The sequence below is a fragment of the Ammospiza caudacuta genome, chromosome 10 (genome assembly GCF_027887145.1).
Source record: "Ammospiza caudacuta isolate bAmmCau1 chromosome 10, bAmmCau1.pri, whole genome shotgun sequence".
NCBI lineage: Eukaryota > Metazoa > Chordata > Aves > Passeriformes > Passerellidae > Ammospiza > Ammospiza caudacuta.
This window is the reverse complement of record NC_080602.1, coordinates 27,686,122-27,708,374: the sequence shown is the minus strand read 5'-3', so window position 1 is coordinate 27,708,374 and position 22,253 is coordinate 27,686,122. Positions and strand designations below refer to the sequence as shown.

At 51.6% G+C, this 22,253-nt stretch overlaps 1 protein-coding gene across 1 annotated transcript in view; it reads left to right on the top strand.

Moving 5' to 3' along the window:
* The first annotated feature begins 4,206 nt into the window (after positions 1–4,206).
* CTDSPL2 (CTD small phosphatase like 2) overlaps positions 4,207–22,253 on the top strand; it is a 28,985-nt gene continuing 10,938 nt past the window's right edge. Inside the window, exons 1-3 of the mRNA XM_058811404.1 lie at positions 4,207–4,277; positions 19,178–19,386; positions 20,878–21,016. Coding sequence (XP_058667387.1) covers positions 19,195–19,386; positions 20,878–21,016 — 331 coding nt within the window. The 5' untranslated portion in view covers positions 4,207–4,277; positions 19,178–19,194. The remainder of the gene's footprint in view (positions 4,278–19,177; positions 19,387–20,877; positions 21,017–22,253) is intronic.

The following is a 22,253-nucleotide window of genomic DNA, read 5'->3' as shown; positions in this document are numbered from 1 at the left end:
GGCTCCGAGCACAAACCAGCTCGGTTTGTTTGGAAATGCTGCTCCGACACCCCGTGCCGTTTGCTCCCGTCGCCATGGCAATGCAGCACACACAACGCTGACAGACTGCGACCAAACCGGCTCTCACATTGCAGCCCCCCGGCAGAAACCCAACAAAGCCTCTGCCCACCGCGGCCAGCCCGCGTTTCAACCAGCACACCCGCTGCTGGGTCCGAGGCTCCGCTTCCAAATGCCTTGGCATCCACGTGGCAATGCGTTTCAGACAGCAGGGAGCTGAGATTCCACTGCCAGGGCTGAGGGATGAGTTCAGGCAGTGTCAGAAATGCAGGCACCTCCACCCAGCAGCCAGAGAAACAACTGAGTTACTCCAGCCAGTCCTCGCTGCCCAGATTTGGAGGTTTTCAGCAAGCAGACTCTGCCAAAGCTTTCCCGAAGTCACATGAATCCCACAAAAACAACCAATCACTGGTGAACCCATTTTAATTTCAAAATGAGGAAAATCAAACTGATGGGCAGGATCTTGCCAAAAGGTCAAACCCAGTTCTAGATGAAACAAACCCTCATATTTTTCAGCATTTTAGTAGCCATGAAGAGCTGAAGATACTTTGAAGTAACAAGAAACAAAAAGACACAAGATAATGGTTTGTGGATTTTATTAAATGTTATCATTTTACATGTTCAGACATGCAAACACAGCAACAGTGGGAAATCCAAAGCCTGCAGGATGGAAGAGCTGGTGAGTGAGTGAGTGAGTGTTCTGCAGTAGTACATGCAGAAAGTACAAAAGGTTTCTTCTCTATAAATCTATTTACTGCCTTTTCACAGTTTGCACAATGGACTGAGTGAAGCTCATTCATGTGGTGGTTGGAGGTCCTGAGCTCTCAGCAGGACCCATTTCCCTGTACACACACATCTCTGAAGAAATTCTCTATCTGAAAACTTTCTCCTTTATCCCTATTACGGAGAATTTTCACATGCCATAAATCTGCCAGCTGCAATCCCTGCTCCAGGAGATACACGGAGCCTTCAGTAACCTGGCACCCACACAGAGAACTTCCAGCTGAAGTAACCTGGGATCCTTCCTTGAGGAGATTGACCAAAATACTTGATAGCATCAAATCTTGCTGCAGTGAACTAGAAAATGTGAGATTAGGCACTTTATAAGGAGGAGCAGTGCCCTGCTGTTCCAGCTGGCTCCAGCACTGAGACCAGATTTCTGTAGTTTAAATAAAACAGGAAAACAAACCCACAAAACCAACCGGGGCCATCTCTCCCTATTTAGGAGAGTGCAGTGGAATTTTTAAGTCAGCCAGAAACAGAGTAGTGATATTTATGCCTGAACATTTTTATGCTAATATAGAAACCATAATACTCCAATTCCTCAACCTATATGAAACCCTGTGTAGCCACACTGGGATTACTGGGATGGATAATCTACAGTTTAACTTCCCAAAACCAGGTTTGACTACTGGTGGCTGTGCATTTCCATCCCTGGAGGAATGTCTCATGCCACTCTCTGGTGCTGCACTGTGCCAGATCAAACACAAGGCTCATTCCCATGTGTTTCTGCGGGCTTTGGGAGCAGATGAATCCCTGGTGCTGTCAGCTGGAGTGTCTGCAGTGAGAGCAGCGAGTCTGGAGCTGCTCCTGGACAGCCAGATTGGCTCCCAGACGCCGGGGATGGAGCAGCAGCACAGCCTGGGAGCTGCTTCTCTCAACTCTGGTGGTCAGCTATCCGATAGAACTGATCCCCTTCAGAAAGGCAACAGCACAGCAAACACTGGAAATGGGCAATTGTAACACACAAAACCAAAGAAGACTCCTGAATTTGCTGAGAAGTGCCAGATGCTGCAGTTCAACTGAAAGTGGAACTGGAATAAACCCCACCCAGTCCTGAGCTGAAGATGCTGCAAACACCTGCCCCACATGAGCTCTGCACCACCAGGGAGCTCACTCTGGAGCACGTCAGTTTATGTGATGTACAAACACAGAGCTAAGAGCTCTGCAAGGCTCGGGGACAGAGCTGGGAGGAAATCCTAAACCCTGAGGAATGCCTTCCAGGAGCAGTTGGGGTCCAGTGCAGGAATGGTCTGACAGGCGCACATTTCCCCTTCAGTGTCTCTGTGAAGTGAAGCAAACGTGCTCCTCAAAGCCCCAAATGTCTCAGGAGCCCAGATGCTCTGGCCAGGGGAAGCCCACTGCTGCCAGCTCAGCCTTATCTTTGGCCCAAACACGCATTTGAGCTCTCTGTGCCAGCACAGGGTTTCACACTGCCCACACGGGGCTGAGGCTGTGCTCCATGGGGAGCAGGGTACAGCAGGGCACATCTGAACTGCTCCCTGCACAGCAACACCATCAGCAAGGTGATTTTCCACATCCCCTTTCCTGCCAGTCCAGCCCCTTCTCCCTAATTCAGCACCAGGGAACTCGAGGAGAGCATTAGGTACTGTGAAAAACAAATTTTGATATCCTGTTACACAGAAAAGGGCAGTTCTCTTTGCCATAAAGATCAATTTGAACCCTGAGTCACATGTTTGATCTCTTGTCGGTGTTTTTGGTATGCTGGTGCTCACACAAATACCTGCTTGCTTTGAATCTTGCTGGATCAGCTCCTCTGGCCGCTTGTTTAATTTTAATTACATGGCTTGAGAGAGTATTTGCACTCACCATTTCCCAAAACTCCCACTTTCTAAGTATCAGTGACTGTCCTTTTGGGGTAACAGTGTGAGACATCACACAGTTATCCTGCCATACAGGTTCCTCGTCAGGGACTGCCAAACCATCTTAATGAGGCTCCAACATGCCCAAACCAACCTTTTTCACAGCTGATCATTCACAAAATATTCACAAGAAATACCTGAATGCTCTAAAGGAATATGGTTCCCTGTTCTGAATGTGTTTCCACTGCCTTCCTACAACCTCTTTTCTATGGCAAAATTAGCTTTATAGTGTCTTCTGTTAAAGACAGACTAGTAGAGTCCTGTGACAGAATTCTAAAACAAATCTTGGCTTCACAGCAGCAGATGTACTTCTCTTTAACAAGCCAATGAATATTTTAGGTGACTAGAGAGCTGGGACTTCTATAATCTGATCCACGTTCAAAAGCTAAGCAGGGAGTCAACAGGTACCAGGAAACACAACACCCGTGTAAGTTTCTTCACTGCTAAATTAGATGCCAGATAGTCCTGTGAAAACCTTCCACTCCGGGCAGTACCTTGGGATGTCATCATGTCATAACACTGAGGAACCTGAGAACTGATTTCTGTTATAAAGACTGGTAAGTAAAAGTGATCATCAAAAGAAAAATTAAGATACCCAAGTTCAGTAGCATTGAGATGAGAAATGTAACCTCACTACATGCTGCTGTACTGCAAGAGATGGCCAAGCTGCTTCTTTAAGCCCTTCAAATAGTAAAGCACGCAGCATCCTCAGCATTTCCCACACAAAGAGGCTGCCTAGAAAAAAAAAAGAGAAAGCGGAAATAAAACTTCACAACACTCTCCACAGGCGACTTAAAACAGCAAGCGAAACCGCAAGCCAGCGCTGCCCTACGCTTGGGGAATGGGACGGAGGGCGAGCCAGCCGGGCCGGCCTGGGAGCGGGGAGCGCCCGGCGGTGCCCAGGGCAGCGGGGAGAGAGCGGCCGGAGCCGGGGCCGGCGCGGGGCTGTGCTGCCCGTCCGTCCGTCCGTCCGTCCGTCCGTCCGTCCGCGGCGAGCGCTGCCCGGCGCTGCCGCTGCTGCTCCGGGGAGCGCCGGAAGGGCCGGGGGCCGCGGGCAGGGCCGGGGGCCGCGGGCAGGGCAGGGCAGGGCCGGGACTCGCTCGCCGCTCGCCCCCCGCCCCGCTCGCGCCCTCAGAGCTGCCCTTCTCCCCGCACCTCCCGGCCCGGCCCGGCCCGGCCCGGCGCCAGGACACCGGAGCGGCCGCGCCTCCTCCGCCGGGGCACCGCGGGCGCCGGGCGCTGCTGCCGGTCGCGCTGCCGCTCCCGCTGCCGCCGGCCCCGGCGCCGCCGCCGCGCCAGGCCCCGTTCCCTCCTTCCCGGCCTGCCCCGGCCTGGCCCCCTCCCCCGGCCGGGCGCGCCTGCGCGGCGGCCCCGCTGCCATCCGGGTCCCTCGGTGCGGTGCAGCGGGTCGGTAGGCGGGAAATGGCGACTGAGCGCTGAGCGCCGAGCGCCCGGAGCGCGGACCCGCCGCCGCCGCCCGCCCCCTCCGCCCGCCCGGCCGCCCGCCCGCCCGCAGCGCGGCCCCGCGGCGCCGCTCCCCGGCCCCCGCTCCCGCAGGTGAGTGACGCGGCGGAGCCGCGCGGGTCCCAGCCCGGGATCAGGTGGGGGCGCGGGGTGGCCGCTCCGAGTGACCGGCGGGATGTCCCCTCGGGGCCTGCCCGCGGCGGGCCCGCCGCCCGCCGACGCGCCGCGTCCCCCCCGCTCGCCCCCCGCGGCCGCCGCGGAGCCCCGGGCGAGCCCCGGCCGCAGCCCTGGCGGGCCGGCCCTGCCGCGGGCAGCGGCGGAGCGGTGTCACCCCGCCTGACACCCCCCGCCCGCCCCTCCAGGCCGAGGCCTGCGGCGGGTCCCGCCCGGCCGGCCCGTCCCGCGCCCCGGGGCCGGGCCGGAGCCGCAGCGCTGCGGGCGCATCGCGGGCCGTGCCCGCGCGGGTCCCGCGCAGGACGCGCCTGTTGCTGCCCGTGTTGTCGCCGCCGGGGCGGCAGCGCCGGACGCGCTTGTCAGCGGCCCCGGGGGCAGCGGGACGGGCTCGGCGGGGGCGGCCGCCCCGCGCTCCGCTGCCCGGGCAGGGCTCAGGCGGCGGCTCCGGGGATGCCCGTGCCGCGGGGCGCGGGGGACGCCAACTTTGTCGCCGTGAGCGGCGGGGGCGGCGGCCGCGCCGGCACCGTGCGGGACCCCCGCCGTCCGGGGCCGTTATTGGCATTGCCGGTCCCTGCTGGGAACGCGGCGGAAGGAATTAGCATGCTGCATACCACATTGATTATCTGCTCGCTCGGTGTTACTGGAGAGCACTGTACGAGCCTGTTGCTCAATTTAATGGTACTTAAGAGCGCTCGAGAGGACAGGTCTGGCTGTTTGTGTCAGGCTGTTTGGGTGAGCTCAAGCCTGGGTCCGTCCAGGAGCTTCGTTCTCTGTGGTGACAGTTGTGATGCTGCTTCTGGTCCCAAGCCTGTTGTTTCTGGGAGGGATTTTCCATCGCCTTCCAGATGCTTATGGTGCACTTTGAAAAGTAACTTCGGGTTTGTCGTTGTCGTCTTTGCCTTTGTTGATGTGTTTCCGCTGTTAGAGTAGCCCGTGAAGAGGATCTCGAAGTATAACTATTACTCTGTTGCCTTGGGCAAGTGACAACCTCTTTTGCCGTTTCTCCATGAGTAAAATGGGGATAATAATACCTTGGAGAGTTGTTACAAGAAGTAGTTAATGTTTGTAGAGGACTTAAAAGACCTAAGTGTTATTAATTAAGCCCCATGACACATTAAGGTAAGAGTTAGTGAGCAAGGTTTGCACATGGATGAACTGAGGCAGGAAGAGATTATGATTTAGCCAGAGTAACGTCCTGGATCTGTGACAATAGCAGAAAACAAGTTGTAACTACTTCATGCTGTAGGCACAAGGGAGCCGTTCTGGATAACAGATAGGATTCCAAGATTACTTGCCCCTCCCTCACCCCCCCCTCCCAATTTCAGGCTTTTCTACTTTAGGAGGTTCTGCCTGTGTGACTTCCAGTTGACTGGATAGCTCCAAGGACACTTATGGCTTGCCCACTTAAAAGTGTTTCAGCAGTTTTCATAACAAGATATATGTTCTAGGATGCAAGCCAAATCCCAACTTAAATTCCATGAAACATTCTCCTCTTTTCCCCTGAAAACATTGTGTGGAACTCAGTTTTGATCCTGTTCCAGTCAGTGCAGTGTGCACCAAAGCTGACATTCCTGTTCCATCAAAGTTCTTTATTAAACTAAAATTCCCCTGTCGGTCTGCCCTGGAGATTGAATGGGACAGTTGGATCGTTTTTCTAAGGATGTAAACATTCCACGTATGCTGGGGCCGTGCGTGCATTTCATAATTGAAAGGTGATTTTCCATCCCCAGCCTTGCACCCTTTCCAGGGTGGTGATTCCCCAGCACAAGGATGTGACACTATCAGAGGCTGGGTGGCATTAAGCAGTTGAAAAACCAGGAAAAGTTGTCAGAATTCAAAAGGAAACTGAGTCTTCACCTTCCCAAGTTTTTCCATACTGCATTGGCTCCTCTTTGATCTCTTGTAATGCCGTGAGGTGACACCAGCAGAAATCGTGCTTGCAGGAGACTTTGGGAATCACATATGCTCTTTTGACAGATTTCTGTGCACATATTTCATTCCCGTGGAAGAAACTTTTCCACAGGTGTAAGGGGAAGAACAGCTTGGGGCACTTGCACGTTTTTGTAAAAACCATTCTGAAAGTCAGGCTGAACTATTTTGGCAAAAACTTGCAAGAAAAGCTTGAGCAGAGCGATTGCACAAGAGAAACTCCAGAGTTACCTTCCTACCACCTCAGCCATTCTGGGAGTCTAGAAAAGCAGGATGCATGAAGTAGGGCTGGAATTTGACATAAATTTAAAATCCCTGTGTATTTCTAGACATGTGTGTGCTCTGAGAGCAGCTTGAGACTTCTTGCCCTTTTGGGACAGTGCCTTGGGGTTCCAGAGCATCACTGTGATCATTTCAGGATCACAGCTGGATAAGTAATCAGACAACCCTAAAAGTGCCTTTTCCAGGTTGTGGGTGTGCAGCTGTGCCCTGTCCAAGTTGTGCCCCATCCGTGTGCTTTCAGCCTGGTCTCCCTAGGGAAGGCAGCTCTGATGTGTGCTGGGTTTTGGACTTTGGTGATGTCAGTGCAGGACCACTGAGATTATCCTGCATCCTTACTCTGTAATTCCTCAGGAGTGTTCCTCTGCACAAGTGCCTTTCTCATTCTTCACTCACAGTAGATCAGATGTGGTGATTGTTACTCCTCAGAGCCCAGAAAGCAAAGGACCAAGTCTGAATGAGATCCCTTCATTTGCTGGCACCCGAATTGTTGTCACCATCTCTTGTACATTTCAAAGAGGAGGCTGGTTTTTGTCTGCTGTACATGAACAGTTCCTGGGGTGCTGCTCCCAGCACAGGAGGGACATGGACCTGTTGGGCTGAGTCCAGAGGAGACCACCAGGTGATCAGGGGGATGGAGCAGCTCTGCTGTGGGGGGAGCCTGGCAGAACTGGGATTGTTCTGCCTGGAGAAGAGAACCCTCAGGGTGATCTCATTGTGGCCTTCCAGGACCTGAGGGAACCAGCAAGAAGGATGGAGAGAGACCCTTGACAAGGGTCTGCAGGGACAGGACACAGGGAATGGCTTCCCACTGCCAGAGGGCAGGGATGGATGGGAGATTGGGCAGGAATTCCTGGCTGGCAGGGTGGGCAGGCCCTGGCACAGGTGCCCAGAGCAGCTGGGGCTGCCCCTGCATCCCTGCAGTGTCCCAGGCCAGGCTGGATGGGGTTTGGAGCACCCTGGGATGGTGGGAGGTGTCCCTGCCCATGGCAGGGGGTGGAACAGAATCAGCTTTAGGGTCCCTCCCAACCCAAACCGTTTTACAATTCTGTGATTTGATGTTTGTACGTCCCAGCTAAATCCTCAGAAAATGCAAATACGCGCCACAAGTGCAGAGCTGATTAATCAAATCCACGATGGGTTGTGATTTTCGGGGGCAGACTGTTCAATGGGATCGTTGCTGGGATCCGGGAGGGAAGAGCCAGCTCTCAGCAGCTGGTTGAAGAGCAGCTCTCCCAGGCAGGATGTGGCAGTGCCAGCCCTACGAGGGCTCCATCCCCAGGGAATTCCCTGGAGTGCCACCAGTGAGGTGCAGCTCTGATTGCTTCAGAGAAACCCACACACACCAGGGTGCTTGAAAGCCTATCTAACATGCTGTTTACATGTTGAGATGCCTAGATGGCCATTATTTAGTGTTTTAGAAAAATAAATATTTGACATTCACAGATGAAGACATTTTCAATAGCACTTGAAAAATTAAGTGGGAAATCATCCACATCTAAAGCAATCAGCTCAGGGGTTGGGTCGGAGCTTCCCAGTTGGCAGTCCTAACTTTTTCTAAATAAATTACTTCCCAATCAGATCAGTTTCAGTAATTACTTTGATTAAGGTGCTCTTAACTTCTCAAATGATAAGTTCTCTCATCATATCCTGTGATCCAGGGAAAACCCTTGTCAGGACAATGTGCTGTAAGAAAACAGGGAGCTGAGCACAGCCTGCACTGCATTTCCACCTCTGCCAGCACTGTGGATCCGTGTGGGATCTGAGGAGATACAGCCTTTGCTGCCTCAGTTTCCCTGTCTGATGGGTCAGTGTTTGCAGGGAAGGAGTTGTGCAGCTGCTGGTGGACAGGATTAACTCAGCAGCACATGGATCTCTGCTCTGTCGGGACATTCAAGATACAGCTCCCCATGGGGAACGTTTTCAGAGTCCAGCCCCATCAGCCAGATTTCTGTGCATCCTGCTAAAAACAACCCTAAATCCAACATTTGGGAAGTGCCTGTGCTGTACTAGGTCCAGCAAGGATCCACTGCCCACCAAGTGATGCTTCTGCTGGAGTTACCTAGAAAAGAGATGATGGAAATAGAAATTGTCCCTAACAGTCCTAACCTGTCTGAATTCAGGATTCCTTCTTGGTGGGTGAGGAGTCTGGTTAGTATGCATGAAACACCTCTAGTTCTGTGCCCATAGTGTTTAGTGTGGCAGTATAATTTTAAGCATAATACTGTCGTGAAAATAAGTTTAACTAAAAGGAGCTGTTAACTCCACGGCATCTGGAAAATAAACTATGGATACTTACTCAAGTATGGATACTTACTTAAAGGAGCATAGTTACAAAAAATACATCCTGCTAGTCATTGCCAATATTCCAGGTGTAAGTGGGAGAAAAGAATCTAGGGCTCTAGAGCGTTTGGTTTAGAACTTACCTGTAAATTAATTACCCTATATGTATAAACAAGAGTGTTGTTAGCAGCAGAATAGGGCCAGGCAGCTGATGCTGCAGGGCTCATTAGCATCCTCAAAGCCTCCCAGGGAAGGGAGGGATCCTGTCCTTATTTAGGCTGTGTTTGGGAATAGCTAATTTAAGTTAATAAAGTAGCAAGAGCTCCGATCAAATCAGAGCAGTTCTTCTGAGCAGTTTGGCCTGTGCTGCACCAATTCAGCGTAAATCATAACTCAGTTTACCCTAGGCCATTCTAACCCACGGCTGCTTTGATGCACCCCGCGCTTTAGGAGGTGCTAATTAGTGGAAGGGAGGTAATTCAGTCTAGGGCTTCCCTGGCCCCCCGGCAGCGGCCTGCTTGGAGGGGAGCCCCCCTGGGCTTCCTGGGTGCCCGTGCCCCCGGAGCCTCTCAGCCTGCCTGGGGAGCAGCAGCATCCCCTCCCTTCCCTTCCCCGCTCCGCGGCTGGGACTGCCTGGGAGGCTGCTGGCCTGGGCCCCGCCTGGCGCGGCTTCCTTCCCCAGGCCGGGCAGAGCTCGGGCTGCTGTGCGTGCTGTGCTCTGGTTCACTCCCGGCGCTGCTGTGTGTGCTCTGGCTCCGGGCGAGACCTGGGACCTGTCCCGTGTCCTCGCTTCGCCCGCCAGTTCCCTGCCACAGGATGCAGCGGCACCGCTCCTCCTTCCTCCCCATCCCCGAAGCTTCTCTCATTTTACCGTCCCAGGGGAGCTCATTTAGGGCCAGGAGGCTTCTCTTTGCATGGAGCAATGCTCTGGGCTGCAGGGTGATGCCTGGTACCCAGTTCCAGTCCATCACCTGGAGGGGAATCCTGCAGGTGAGGGCTGAGCTCCTTCTCCTGTGGGCTGTGGGAGCAGCTGGGAACCCATGGGTGATGGTCAGGAGCTCAGAAAGGGAATCAGACAGGCATACCCAGCTCCTTGTGAGCTCTGGGGGCAGCTGGGAACCCATGGGTGATGGTCAGGAGCTCAGAAAGGGAATCAGACAGGCATACCCAGCTCCTTGTGAGCTCTGTGTGCAACAGGTCTGGGTTGGGGCTTGCCAAAGCAAGGCAGAGTGTGAACTGCAGGTTTAAGGTTTGTTTTCAGAGGGGGAAAACAGCGTGCAAAAAGTAAAGGAAGTGCTTGATAAATAGCAGGAATATTTACAAGAATGTTCAAGGTGCTTGCAGGCATTGTGAATGTGGGATTTAACTGCAGTATATTTGATTGAGTTACCTACCTCAGTTTGACACCTTGAGCTGTGTCAAGACCAAGCAGTTGTAGTTAAATCAATTTAAATACAATTGGAAAAGCTTGTTTATTTTGCTTATCAGGCCAGAAATTACAAAGATTACAGGAGAAAATAAAGTTAGTGTAATCTTGGTGCTTTTATGATCTTAAAGATTTGGAAGAAACTTTTGAGGACTTCATTATAGCTAAAATAATATTCCTAAACAACTGTAATTACTGGGTTTAGAGTGCTTTACTGTTGTGTTGCTTAGGGACTAGGAAGCTCATTGGTACTTTTTTAGAGAAAGGTTTTTGGGAGCTCAGTTGGACAAATGGGCTGCAGAGGTTCAGGTGAAGAGATGTCAGACTTAATTGTTATATATTTAATTTATATATTTATATACTTAATTTATATATTTAAATTTCTGTTCCTCTGTGACATTGGGTTGATGCTGGTCCATGGGCTCTGCCTTTCCCAGGGAGGACTGACGGACACACAGACACTTGCTGTTGGATAAGCCCCATTTTCTCTAGGAAGAGCTGGCCAGTGTTTCTGTGCCGAAGGACAGAGCCCATCAAAGAGTGCAGTGAGCAGAGGAAACCCGTGCTGGAGCTGTCCTTTCCCTGCCAGGGGTTACATGTTTTATTCCCGCGTGGAAGCGCTGCAGCCTGAAGACATGGCTGGCTGGAGGGTCAGGACAGAGGAGCTGTGGGGCTGGAAGGGATGTGGGGAAAGGAGGAATGGGAATTAGAAAGCATTCCTTTCACCTCCAGTAAAACATTTCTGCTCTCCCACAGTTTTGCTGAGTTGTTTCTTCAGCGCTGCTGGTGAGAAGTGGTGTGTGCTCTGTCATATGCCACACGGCACACAGGTGGCGGCTAACTTGTTGCAAGTATTTCTTTGGTATTTAAGGTAACTTGAATGAAATTTGTTATTTAAGTTAGCTCAGGTTTCCTCAGGATCTGGAAGATTTCCCCAAAGCCTAATGTAGCTGCTTTGCAGTGTGATAAATTAACCACTTGTGCTGCTTTGGAACGTAGCTTGGTGCTTTCTCCATCGTAGGGATTTCTGATCAGAGGCCAGGCTCACTCCTGATGCTGGGGAATGGCTGGAAACAAACCCAACAACTGTGGAAGCTCCCAGGTGGTACCAGCATTTCTTGTTCTTGCTGATTTCTGTGGTTCAGGACCCCCAGTTCAGATTTTCAGCTGCTGTGTGGATGGGGATCAGGGCACTCACCCATGCAGATTTCTGTGGTACAGGAGCAGGACCCCCCTTTCCCAGCTCCACAGCCCCTCAGACAGAACTTCCCAAAGCAGGGCAGAGCCAGGCACCTTCTCCTCACTCAGCAGAGCCAGAGCTCCACTGCACAGCCAGAAAGTTTTGTTTTATTTCATTGCATGTTGTGCATTTTACAGTGACAGAGATACATTAGACCAACCCGGAGGTGACTGTCTTGTGAAAGAAATAATTGAAATTCAGGGTGAAATCGACTGGAAACCTTACAGTGTGGATGCAGGGCGGTTTCACCCTACAGAATTTCTGTTGTCGATGGTAGCTTGTGCTTATTATACTTTGTATTATTGGAATATTGAGCAGAAACTTCCTATAACTTTCCATTGAGTAGGCAACAAGGCTTGCTGTTGTTTTTTCTTTTTTTTTTTCCTTGTGGATTTTTCACCCAAAATAAAACAGGGAGTAAAAAAAGAGAATGAAATAAAATGTACAAAATAACTTCATTGTGATGGAATCAGGCAGGTCCCTGAAATTCATTTCAGGCAAATTTTTGGGACTGGATAAGTTTAAAGTTCATCATGTCTCAATATTATATTTTAAGGGTAAAAACACAGTATCACTCACAAGTGAGTACAGCTGTTAAACCTTTAGAACTTATTTTCATGTCAGTTTTAACTCAGGTACAGGCACAAATTAATCTCAGATTTGCAATTTTGTAAGAATGAAGTTTTCCATGCAGGAAAGAAGCCAGGATGGGCTATGAAAGAGTCAGTATTAATTCAGCATGTATTCATAAGGGAAAATGATTCGTTTAAATTTTGTCTGGACACTGAGTAATATGAATCCTGACTGTGCTGGAACTTTCCCCATTTTAACAACAGAGTTGGTTGATTTTTTATTGTAAATCGGGGAAGCCAGGTGCGGGGAGAGCATGAAAGCAGCCCCGTGCAAAGGGGAGAGCAGAGTTTCACCTCTTGTGAAAGGCTCTGAAGGGGTTCACTGTACCAAGGAAGGTGTTTGCCAGGGCAATGAGAATCATATTATCATTTAAAGAGTCCTTATCCTGCAATAAAAATAGGCTGCTATTTTTGAGGCCAAAGGAGCGGCCAGAGCCCTTATCTGTCCCTTTAAAAGATAGCAGCCTGACAAGGTCCTGTGGGATGCACGGTTGTGGCTGTGATCCCCTGGAGGATTCAGGTGGAGTGGAGCAGGATTAGGTTTTCTGAAGTTGAGCAAAAGGCAGCTCTGCTGCTGCACAGGCCGTGCAGAAATTCCCGGATTCCCCTCACAAACACAGGAGCTGCTCCACAGCTTCCATAGTCCAGCCCAGACTTACTCGGGCTCATTAATCTGCTGTTTCTGTTGGTTTTTAATGGAAAAGATAACTGGTATGGGTGAGCCGAACAATTAGCACAAGGAAGTCCTCGGAATTGTTTTGTGCTCAGACCACATCCCGGTTGTGTTCAGGAAGTGTTTGCAACCTGTCCATGCCACGGCTCCTGACAGAGGGACTTGACTTCCATAAATAGGCTCCCTGTGTGCCTGGCAGCGTGGATTAAATGTCCAGAGAGCCTGAGGACAGCTGGTCCCTCCCAGAACCCCAACAGGAGCAGTGCTGCTTCTGCGGAATCTGTTCCTGCTCGTCCACAACTCCAGCTCTGCAAACTTTGCTCTCCCAGCCTCTCAGGAGCCCCACAAGATCTGGAGGTGCTGATGTGGAATTGTCATCTTGGCAGCACCAGAGGTTGGAAATAGGCCCTTCTTTCTGCAGCAGCTTTTGGGGTTTGCTCTGAGCTTTGCTTACCCCACTTCTCCAAGTTTCCTCCTTGCTTAGTGTGACACAAACTGGAAAGCCTGAATTAATTACCAGCGTGTACCCTCAGCGCAAAGAGAAAAATATCTTGGCTGGGAGGGAATAAACTTTCAGTTCCAAATGCATTTGGTATAATCAAAACAAAGCCTCGCTAGCAAAGCAACGGCAAAACAGAAATACGATGGCTAGGGCAGAAAAAGAAGGGAACAGAAGATCTATTTTCTGTTGAGGCCAGTTATAAAAAGCTGTCGTCCTTCTTTGGCAAATCCTTCTGAGGATGGGCTTGTTTTAGGGGACATACTCAGACTTTGGGAGAGTAGGAGTGAGCACAAGGTAGGTGTGCTGAGGGATCAGGGTTTGAACAGGGTGACTGAAGAGCAAGGATTTCAAACAGGGTTTTGTTTCAGATGGAAGTGATTTGGTGCCCTGGAAGGTGGGGAGGAGCAGAAAATGGGCTTTCAGTGAAACAGGGAGAATTTAGAGGTGCCTTTGATAGCTGTAATTCCTTACTGTTGTTTTGGTGGAACTTGTGCTTGCTTTATACATTTATCCAGATTTCATAACCCAGCACCAGCAGCTGAATAGTATGTATTGGGTGATTTGCTCTTTTAATAAATCAGTGCCTTTTCATTTTGCTTTCACCTACCCCAGACTAGCATCACTTCCAGACTGCTTTGAGTCAGGCTTTCCTGGTTTATTGCTCTCTCAGTTCTGCACTGGCAGAAAAACACGCTAAAGGTTGGAGAAGAGTGACAAGTAGTGCAGTACATTGGAAAACATGAAATACATCTGCTGGAGTGACATGAAATGGCTGTAATTTTCTGGGGAAGGAGAATAAGTTGGTTAAAAAAAGACCAAGAGTCATTGGAGGGGAAGAGTCTCAGCATCTTGAGCTAACAAGGAGTATTTCCTTGAGGTGTGAGAGGGGCTCTGGGGCCTGTCTGGGTGCAGGTTTGGCTGCCCACCCTTGCCCTTGCCTTTGGGGGCACACCACGGCTCAGCCCACGCTGCTGTGTCCCCAGAGCCCTGCCAGCGTGCACATATAACATAACAATAACAGAATATTAACAACATAACCTCCCCTGTGGCTCGGGGCTGTCCCAGCTCGGGCTCTGGCTTTCCTGGAAGCATCCCAGCACCGTGGGGATGGATCCCAGCCAGGCAGGAGCACGTCTCCTCCTTGGGCTGCTCCTCACCCTGAGATCTGGGTCACTCCACAGGCGAGGAACGTGCTGACAAACACCTCTGCCGTGACTTGTCTGAGAGGAAACTGAGCAAAATTCCTGCTCCCGGTTCCCGTGGCTGTGGCTGCTGATCGAGCAGGGACCGAGAGATCCCAGTCCCAGCAGGGAGGTGGTGGCAGCTGCGCTGGCAGGGCACAGGGACACCGAGCCTGCCGCTCCCTCAGCCTCCAACCCTCAGTTGTCACAGCTGTGAAATGTGGGGACAGGTCACAGCTTTGTGCGCTCGGTCACGTCTCCATCTCTCTTTACACCATGTGTTGATGCTCTTGCTCAGAATTTTAAAATTGTTGAAAAAATTTACTTTCTTGGCTTTGTGTAAAAAATGTTTCAAGAAAAACCACAGATAAAGAAATAGAAGTTTTGCACCTCCTGTGTTGCTGTCACCAAAGTCACACTCTGGACACGTTCAGGTTGTCTGGATGCTCTGGAGCTGCTGCGGTGTGGAGGCTTGGGATGGATTGATTTCTGTGGTGGCAGCTCAGTGTTATTCCTGAGTGCCAAACTGAATGGAGAATTTGTTCAACACCAGAGTTTTGAATTTTCTTGTCGCTTATCTCTGCCTATTGTTCTTCACCATTGTTCTTTTACCATCTTCAACCTTTTCCTGTATCAGAAAGCCCTAAGCCCTGTAATTAGATGTGCCTCACCTAATTTTCCTTTTAATAGTTTGGGGGAAAGCAGAGAAAACAGCAGTGTCATACGTGGTGGGAAATAAACCATCCCTAAGTGCAGATCCCGTGGAGGTGTGCTCTCAGTTTGAAACATGAGTCATTCACAGGAATTTCTTTCCTGTAAGTACGGTGTACCTGGGCCCTGGAATAACAACAGTATTGTCAAGGTAGGGAGCCTGACACTTGCTGTGTGTGAACTCAGGAAAATGGAATTTATTGCAGCCATAGCACCTTCGGCTGCTGCTTTTAAAGAGCTCCTACATTTTATTTTCCTGTCCCACAAATTATTGAGTGGATATTCCTTTTAGTCCTTCTTTGCCGTGTAATTCTCTCTTGAAGAATAAGGTTTTTCCCTTTTTTCCCCCACTCTTTCTGGGTTTATTGTAAGTGTGGAAGTAATTGAGGAGAGGTTTTGGGAGCTGATTTCCCTGGGCAAACTCCCTGGCACAGTGGAGGTGGCAGTGCCAGCCCGGGCTCAGTCCTTGGTCACCCAGGGATGGCACATGCTGATGAAATCCAAATCCTGCAGGTCTGAGGAAGGAAATTCTCCTGCATGTTTAGACTTGATTATTTTGACTGCATTAAGTTTTGTAGCCTGGTTCAGGAAAGAACTACGACTATAATTCAATAAAAACTCTCCTCCCATCTGGATCCAGGGCTAGGAAAGCAAACTCCTGTCTCTGAGAGGATTGTAGGTACCTGTTGCTAAGTCCATTAGAGATATTTACAACCCCAGGCTCGATACCCAGCATGAGCAGTGAGCCCAAGGAGTCCCTGGCAGGGCTGCACTGAGGAGCTGAGCGTTTCCCTGCTGCATAAATGTGTCCTCACCACTGACAAGTATTTAATTGATTCATCCTTTGTCCCACTGATATTTGTTTCAGTTCTAGAAAAATCAGGCAACTTATAGTATAACAAATTTGAAGTGATATTTTCATTCCCACATTGGAATTTCACTAGTGTCTGTCTCCTTTCCGTGTTTTACGGTTTTAATTCCTTTTTGCACACATTTGTTTCGTGTGGTCAGTAGAGCCCAGGGCAGTGCCCGTGCCCTGAGGTGGCACTGCTGGGGCACCTCGAGTGCTGGGGGCAGCTCTGAGCTCCTCCCAGAAAGAGAGACATGGAGGGGCTGGAGCGTGTGCAGGGCAGGGGATGGAGCCCCAGGAGGGGCTGAGGGAGCTGGGAAGGGCTCGGCCTGGAGAAAAGGGGGCTCAGGGGGCCCTTGTGGCTCTGCACAGCTCCTGCCAGGAGGAGCCAGCCGGGCTGGACTGGGAACAGGGACAGGAGGAGAGGGAACGGCCCCAGGCTGGGCCAGGGGAGCTCATGTTGGAAAATTCCTTCACTGGGAGTTCTGCAGCCCTGGCACAGCTGCCCAGGCAGCGGTGGAGTGAGTCCCCATCCCCGGAGGGGTGGAACAGCCCTGTGCATGTGGCACTTGGGGACACGGGCTGGGGTGGCCCTGCAGTGCTGGGGGCCGTTGGGCTGGGTGTTCTCATGGTTCCGTGACATCACGGGCAGGTCACAGAGGCCAGCTGGCTCTGTTCCGTGTGCCATGGCCCCACACACACTGCCCAGCCCGCTGCAGGGTGAGGGGCTGCTCCTGAGCTCAGGGCTGCAGCACAGCGAGTGCTCTGCCAAAGGAGCCCCCTGAAGCTCCCCGCTGCTGTCCTTGGCTCTGTCCTGTCCAGCTGTCCAGCTGTCCAGCGTCCCCACGGCTGTGGGATGTCCAGCTGTGGCACGGACACTCCATTGCATTGCTCAGATGCTCGCTGGCTCCCCTTATAGACTGGCTTGGTGGTGTAAAAATGAAGGGATTTCCCCTGTTATCTCGGTGAGCTGCTCAGGTCTATGAGGAGGAGACAGGAGCTGAAGTAAGTGTGGGAAAGAAATGAGGAGGGAGCAGGAGCAAGGCCACTGAGGTGTTGGAGCGTGTCCAGATGAGGGAACAGAGCTGGGGAAGGGTCTGAACCATAAATCCTGTGAGGAGCTTCTGAGGGAGCTGGGAAGGGCTCAGCCTGGAGCAAAGGAGGCTCAGGGGGACCCCGTGGCTCTGCACAGCTCCTGCCAGGAGGGGACAGCCGGGGGCATCAGGCTGGGAACAGGGACAGGAGCAGAGGGAACTGGGCCAAGGGAGGCTCAGGGTGGATATCAAGGAAAATTTCATCATGGAAAGGGCTGTCCAGCCGTGGCACGGCTTCCCAGGCCAGTGCTGGGGACCCTGTTCTGCAGAGATTTAGCAGCCCTGTGGATGTGGCCCCTGGGACAGTGGTGGCCTTGCAGTGCTGGGGACAGTTGGACTGGACTGGCCACTGATGGAAGTGCTGAGCATGGAGCTGTGGGAAATGAGCCCCGTGTTTGCTGGCAGTGCCAGTGAATATTCCATCGGTGATTCTGTGTAACACCGTGTTTCACCCTTGGCGATACCCACAGAGCACTTTCCTTGCTAAGCCTGGCAGCAGTGTCAGTGCTCGGGTCATTCCTCGTTAGCTGCAGCACCCTTGTGTGAGACTGACACTGAGACTGACCTGGGAACAAACACTGCTGTGTAACAGGTTTTCAAAAACATTGTCCGTGTTTCCCTGTCTGTGACTCACCCAGTGCCACCATTGCCTTTTCCTGAGCGACATACCTGTTGTGACAGTGCCTATGTGTTAAATGTTGCAGATTGTTTATTCTGTCTCTGCAGCAATCAGATCCACACTAAATGGACTCCAGAAAGGCAGGCACTGATTCCTGTAATGATAACCATACAATTTTCTATAAAAACCTGGGTTTTGTCATGATTCCAGCTAGGAAAGGCAAATTACTTTATTTCCAGTATTTCTGTGCATTGCACCTCAGATGGATTTCTTGCTACTTCATTTTTCTGCTCCTGATCCATCATGAGCATGATTTTAATCAGGAGGAGTCCCCTTCAACGCAGCCCAGCTCCAGGCAGCTGCAGAGGGCACGTCCCCAGCCCGGAGAACAGTGACATTGAGTGTGACAGTACCAGCAGCCCCCTTGGAGGCTGGAGATAAATGGGGTGCATTCCCTGGAATGGCCTTTAATGGATGCTGCCCTTGCAGGAGTGTTCCCAAGGTCTGGTGTGGTTCCCAGACTCAGCTCTGCTGGAGCTCAGTTTGGGTTCCTCTGCAGGGCTGCCCTGTCCTCACCCACTGAGTGCACAGGCTCGTGATTCCTGCTCTGGGGACTCCACAGGAATTTACATTTGTGCCTCATCCCAAGTGTAATGTGGAGACTTGCAGTGGAGGATTTTGAGGAACAGAGAGAGGAAGGAACTTCCTGGGTCACAGAGTCCAGTCATTTGGGGCTGGAGACAACAGGCACCCTACAATCAACGCTTTCATCAGGGCAGGTGACACCCTGCTGGTTGACAAGGTGTCATTGTTCTCAGGTTGGACTCCGTGACCTGAGAGGTGCTTTCCACCCTAGACAGCCCTGTCATTCTGAGCAGGTCGGGCTTTCCTGCCTGTCCCAGCTGTACCAGGGCTGTGCCAGGCTCACTGATGGGCTGGATGCTGTGCTAGGGCTGTGCTGAGTGCTGTACCAAGGCTGTGCCATGCTCAGTGCTGTACCCATGGATGTGCTGGGTGCTGTACCAGGGCTGAGCCAGGCCCAGTGCTGTACCCATGGATGTGCTGGGTGCTGTACCAGGGCTGTGCCAGGCTCAGTGATGGGCTGGGTGCTGTACCCATGGATGTGCCAGGCTCAGTGCTGTACCCATGGATGTGCTGGGTGCTGTACCAGGGCTGTGCCAGGCCCAGTGCTGTACCCATGGATGTGCTGGGTGCTGTACCCATGGCAGATCCCACAGTTTGTTCCCCTGGCAGCGTGGTGCCCTCCTGAGCACACAGCTCCGTGCTGGAGTGTGCCATACACCAGGAGCACCACCGGCCTCACATCACCCTTGAGGTTCGGGAGCTGCGGCTTTACTACGTTTCCTCAGTGAGGGATTTTTCCCCTTTTCCCCCTGCAGCTTTCCATGTGGTACCCATGAAGATGAGGCTGAGGACACGGAAAGCTTCCCAGCAGTCCAACCAGCTCCACACGCAGCGGGCGCTGCGGGCCAAGCGGAAACACTCGGAGGTGGAGGAGCCCTTAGCTGGCGGCGGGGGAAAGCCACCCAAAAATGAGACGGGCCTCTTGTCCTCGATCAAAAAGTTCATTAAAGGAAGCACACCCAAGGTATGCCGCCTGCAGGGCCCTGCTTTGCTTTCAAGTGGGTCATAATCACCTCAAGTTTGATTGAAATCCAGTTCTGTTAAGAGTTAATCGTGTGGTGGAAGCAAAATGTAAAGAGTTGGAAGGCAACAGGTGCCTGTGAGTTGTGTCAGGTAAAGCTGACTTTGAAACCTTCAGGAGTCAATTGTAGGTGTATTCAACAGTCCAATAAATCACAGGCTTTATTGCCTGGTGTTTCTTTGTGAAAATGTCAAATAAATGCAGTACATTTTTCATTTCTACTTTAACGATTCCTTGGATCCAAACTCAAGGAATTACCAGTACCAACAACTTAGAAAAGGCAGTTTGTAAGCATTCATTTCTTGACTGTTTCTGGCAATTTTGTTCAAGATTGTTCAGGAGTCATTTAATCAATGAGGGTCAAACCTCACAAATCCAAGTGCCATGGAATTGATGCAGCTGCTCAGGGATTCCTGCAGTGAGCACTTCCCTGCTTGGAGCATCACATCCAGGTTTTGCTGGGGAAAACCACAAAATCTCACATCTTGGTGCAGCTAGAGAGCTGAGCTTTACTGATCTGCAGATGGGAGCTCCTGTTGTGTGTGCTGCATGGATATTTGAGGGCGGAAAATATATATACACAAACACACACACACATATAAATTTAAAATATAAATTTATGTAGAAAAACTTTTAAGGCTGAATGTAACCTTGCAATTACTTCAAAAACTGGCTTTTTTTCTCTAGATGGAGGCCAGTTAAAAACCCCACATCATCCATCCATCCCAGCCGTTCAGATACTGCCATTATGTAACTGCAGATTCGAAAGAAGAGTATCCAGGAAGTCAGAACTAATTTACAATGTATCCCAGATCAGCTCTGTGATAAATAAAAATCTGATAAAATTTCAACATTTTATCGACTTGTCGTAGGTGTTTTGGGGGAAAAGGGTAAGAAACCTGCCATAAACCTGCCATATGCCTGCACATACAGCCATGCACAGAAGATGTGCAGAACTGTTTGGTTCTGTCTCATTGCCATGAGTGCTGCAGTCACTTATTCCCAGGTAAGGAGAATCCTTGGATTTTTCACAGCTCAGTTTTGCCCTGTACTGATATGGATTGTCACATTGGATATTGTTGGGCAGTTCACTTCCTGTGTGTTTAGCAGGCAGAGAAATCAAGTTTCAGGTAATTTTAGTTGCTTTGTCTGCATTTCCCAGCCTCTGCAGCACTGGAATATTTAGCCTGACTGTAAAGACAATTTTTCTACTACAGCAGCTCCATGTACAGTTTTCATTCCCCATACTTTGACTTAGTTTAAACTCACATAAGATCCCAGCTGGCCAGCCCCTTGTTGCACGTTCTGCACCTGGAAGTGGAGCAGCAAAGGGATCTTTGGTGAACTTTCTCCAGGAGATGACATTCTCTGGTCTGTTCCGTGGCAAAAGGCACTACTCAGCACGTTTGTTCCTCCCCTCTTTTGTATTTTAAGGAAGAAAGAGAAAATCCCCCCAAGAGGAGTCGGATTGAGCGGGACATCGATAACAACTTGATCACCTCCACGCCCCAGGCAGGAGAGAAGCCCAACAAACAGCTCTCACGCGTGCGGCGGAAAAGTCAGCTCAATGGAGGTGGGTGATGGCACTGCAGGGCAGGGCACTGTGGGGCACTGCAGGGCAGGGCAGCTCTGCCCCTGCAGCTGGGCACTGACCCAGGGCTGTGGGCACACTGGGCACTGCAGGGCAGGCAGCTCTGCCCCTCCAGCTGGGCACTGACCCAGGGCTGTGGGCACACTGGGCATTGCAGGGCAGGGCAGCTCTGCCCCTCCAGCTGGGCACTGACCCAGGGCCGTGGGCACACTGGGCACTGCAGGGCAGGGCAGCTCTGCCCCTCCAGCTGGGCACTGACCCAGGGCTGTGGGCACACTGGGCACTGCAGGGCAGGGCAGCTCTGCCCCTCCAGCTGGGCACTGACCCAGGGCCGTGGGCACACTGGGCACTGCAGGGCAGGGCAGCTCTGCCCCTCCAGCTGGGCACTGACCCAGGGCTGTGGGCACACTGGGCACTGCAGGGCAGGGCAGCTCTGCCCCTCCAGCTGGGCACTGACCCAGGGCCGTGGGCACACTGGGCACTGCAGGGCAGGGCAGCTCTGCCCCTCCAGCTGGGCACTGACCCAGGGCCCTGCTGCAGTGGGGAGGTTACTGCGCCGCTGGCTGCCTGCAGGAAGAGCAGGGCTGAGCTGATCACAACCAAACATGATTTCCAGGGTGAGCAACACTTCCAGACACTTCCACCTTCCACTGTGTCTGGGAGAACAGTTTGGATCAGCAGCTGCTGCTTTGGAACTAATTTAACTTTTTTTTGGCTTTAATTATTATTCCAAAAGTCCCATAATAATTTGATTTAGCTCTTCTGTTTTCTCACAAATAAGAGGGAAACATGACCTCCCAGCTCCTGACTTCTGTGGAAATAAGCAGGTGTCTTTAGATGCTGAGAGCTCTTGTCAAACACAGGTTTCTGTCAGAGTTGTGAGATAGGGATTTGAGTTGTGGGATGAGAAATCGCCCTTGTTACGTGTCAGATCTGGAACGTGGATGTTCATTTAATTCTGTCCTGTGTTATCTGTGATCACAACCAACAATTCCTTCTCCTCCAAGTTGTGGCCGTGCCTCTGTGTGTGTGTGGAGTGGAACAAATCTCAGGCTCTGGAGCAGCTGGAGGCTCAGCCAGGGAGTTGTGACCCTTTCTGGTGCCTCCCTCTAGTGGAGTCCTGGCACTGGCAGCTCCGGGGCTGCCTCCACCGAATCTCTGCCAGGATTTCCACCTCTGCTGCTGCTGTGAGCAGGGGCTGCTGCCCCATCTGCAGAGA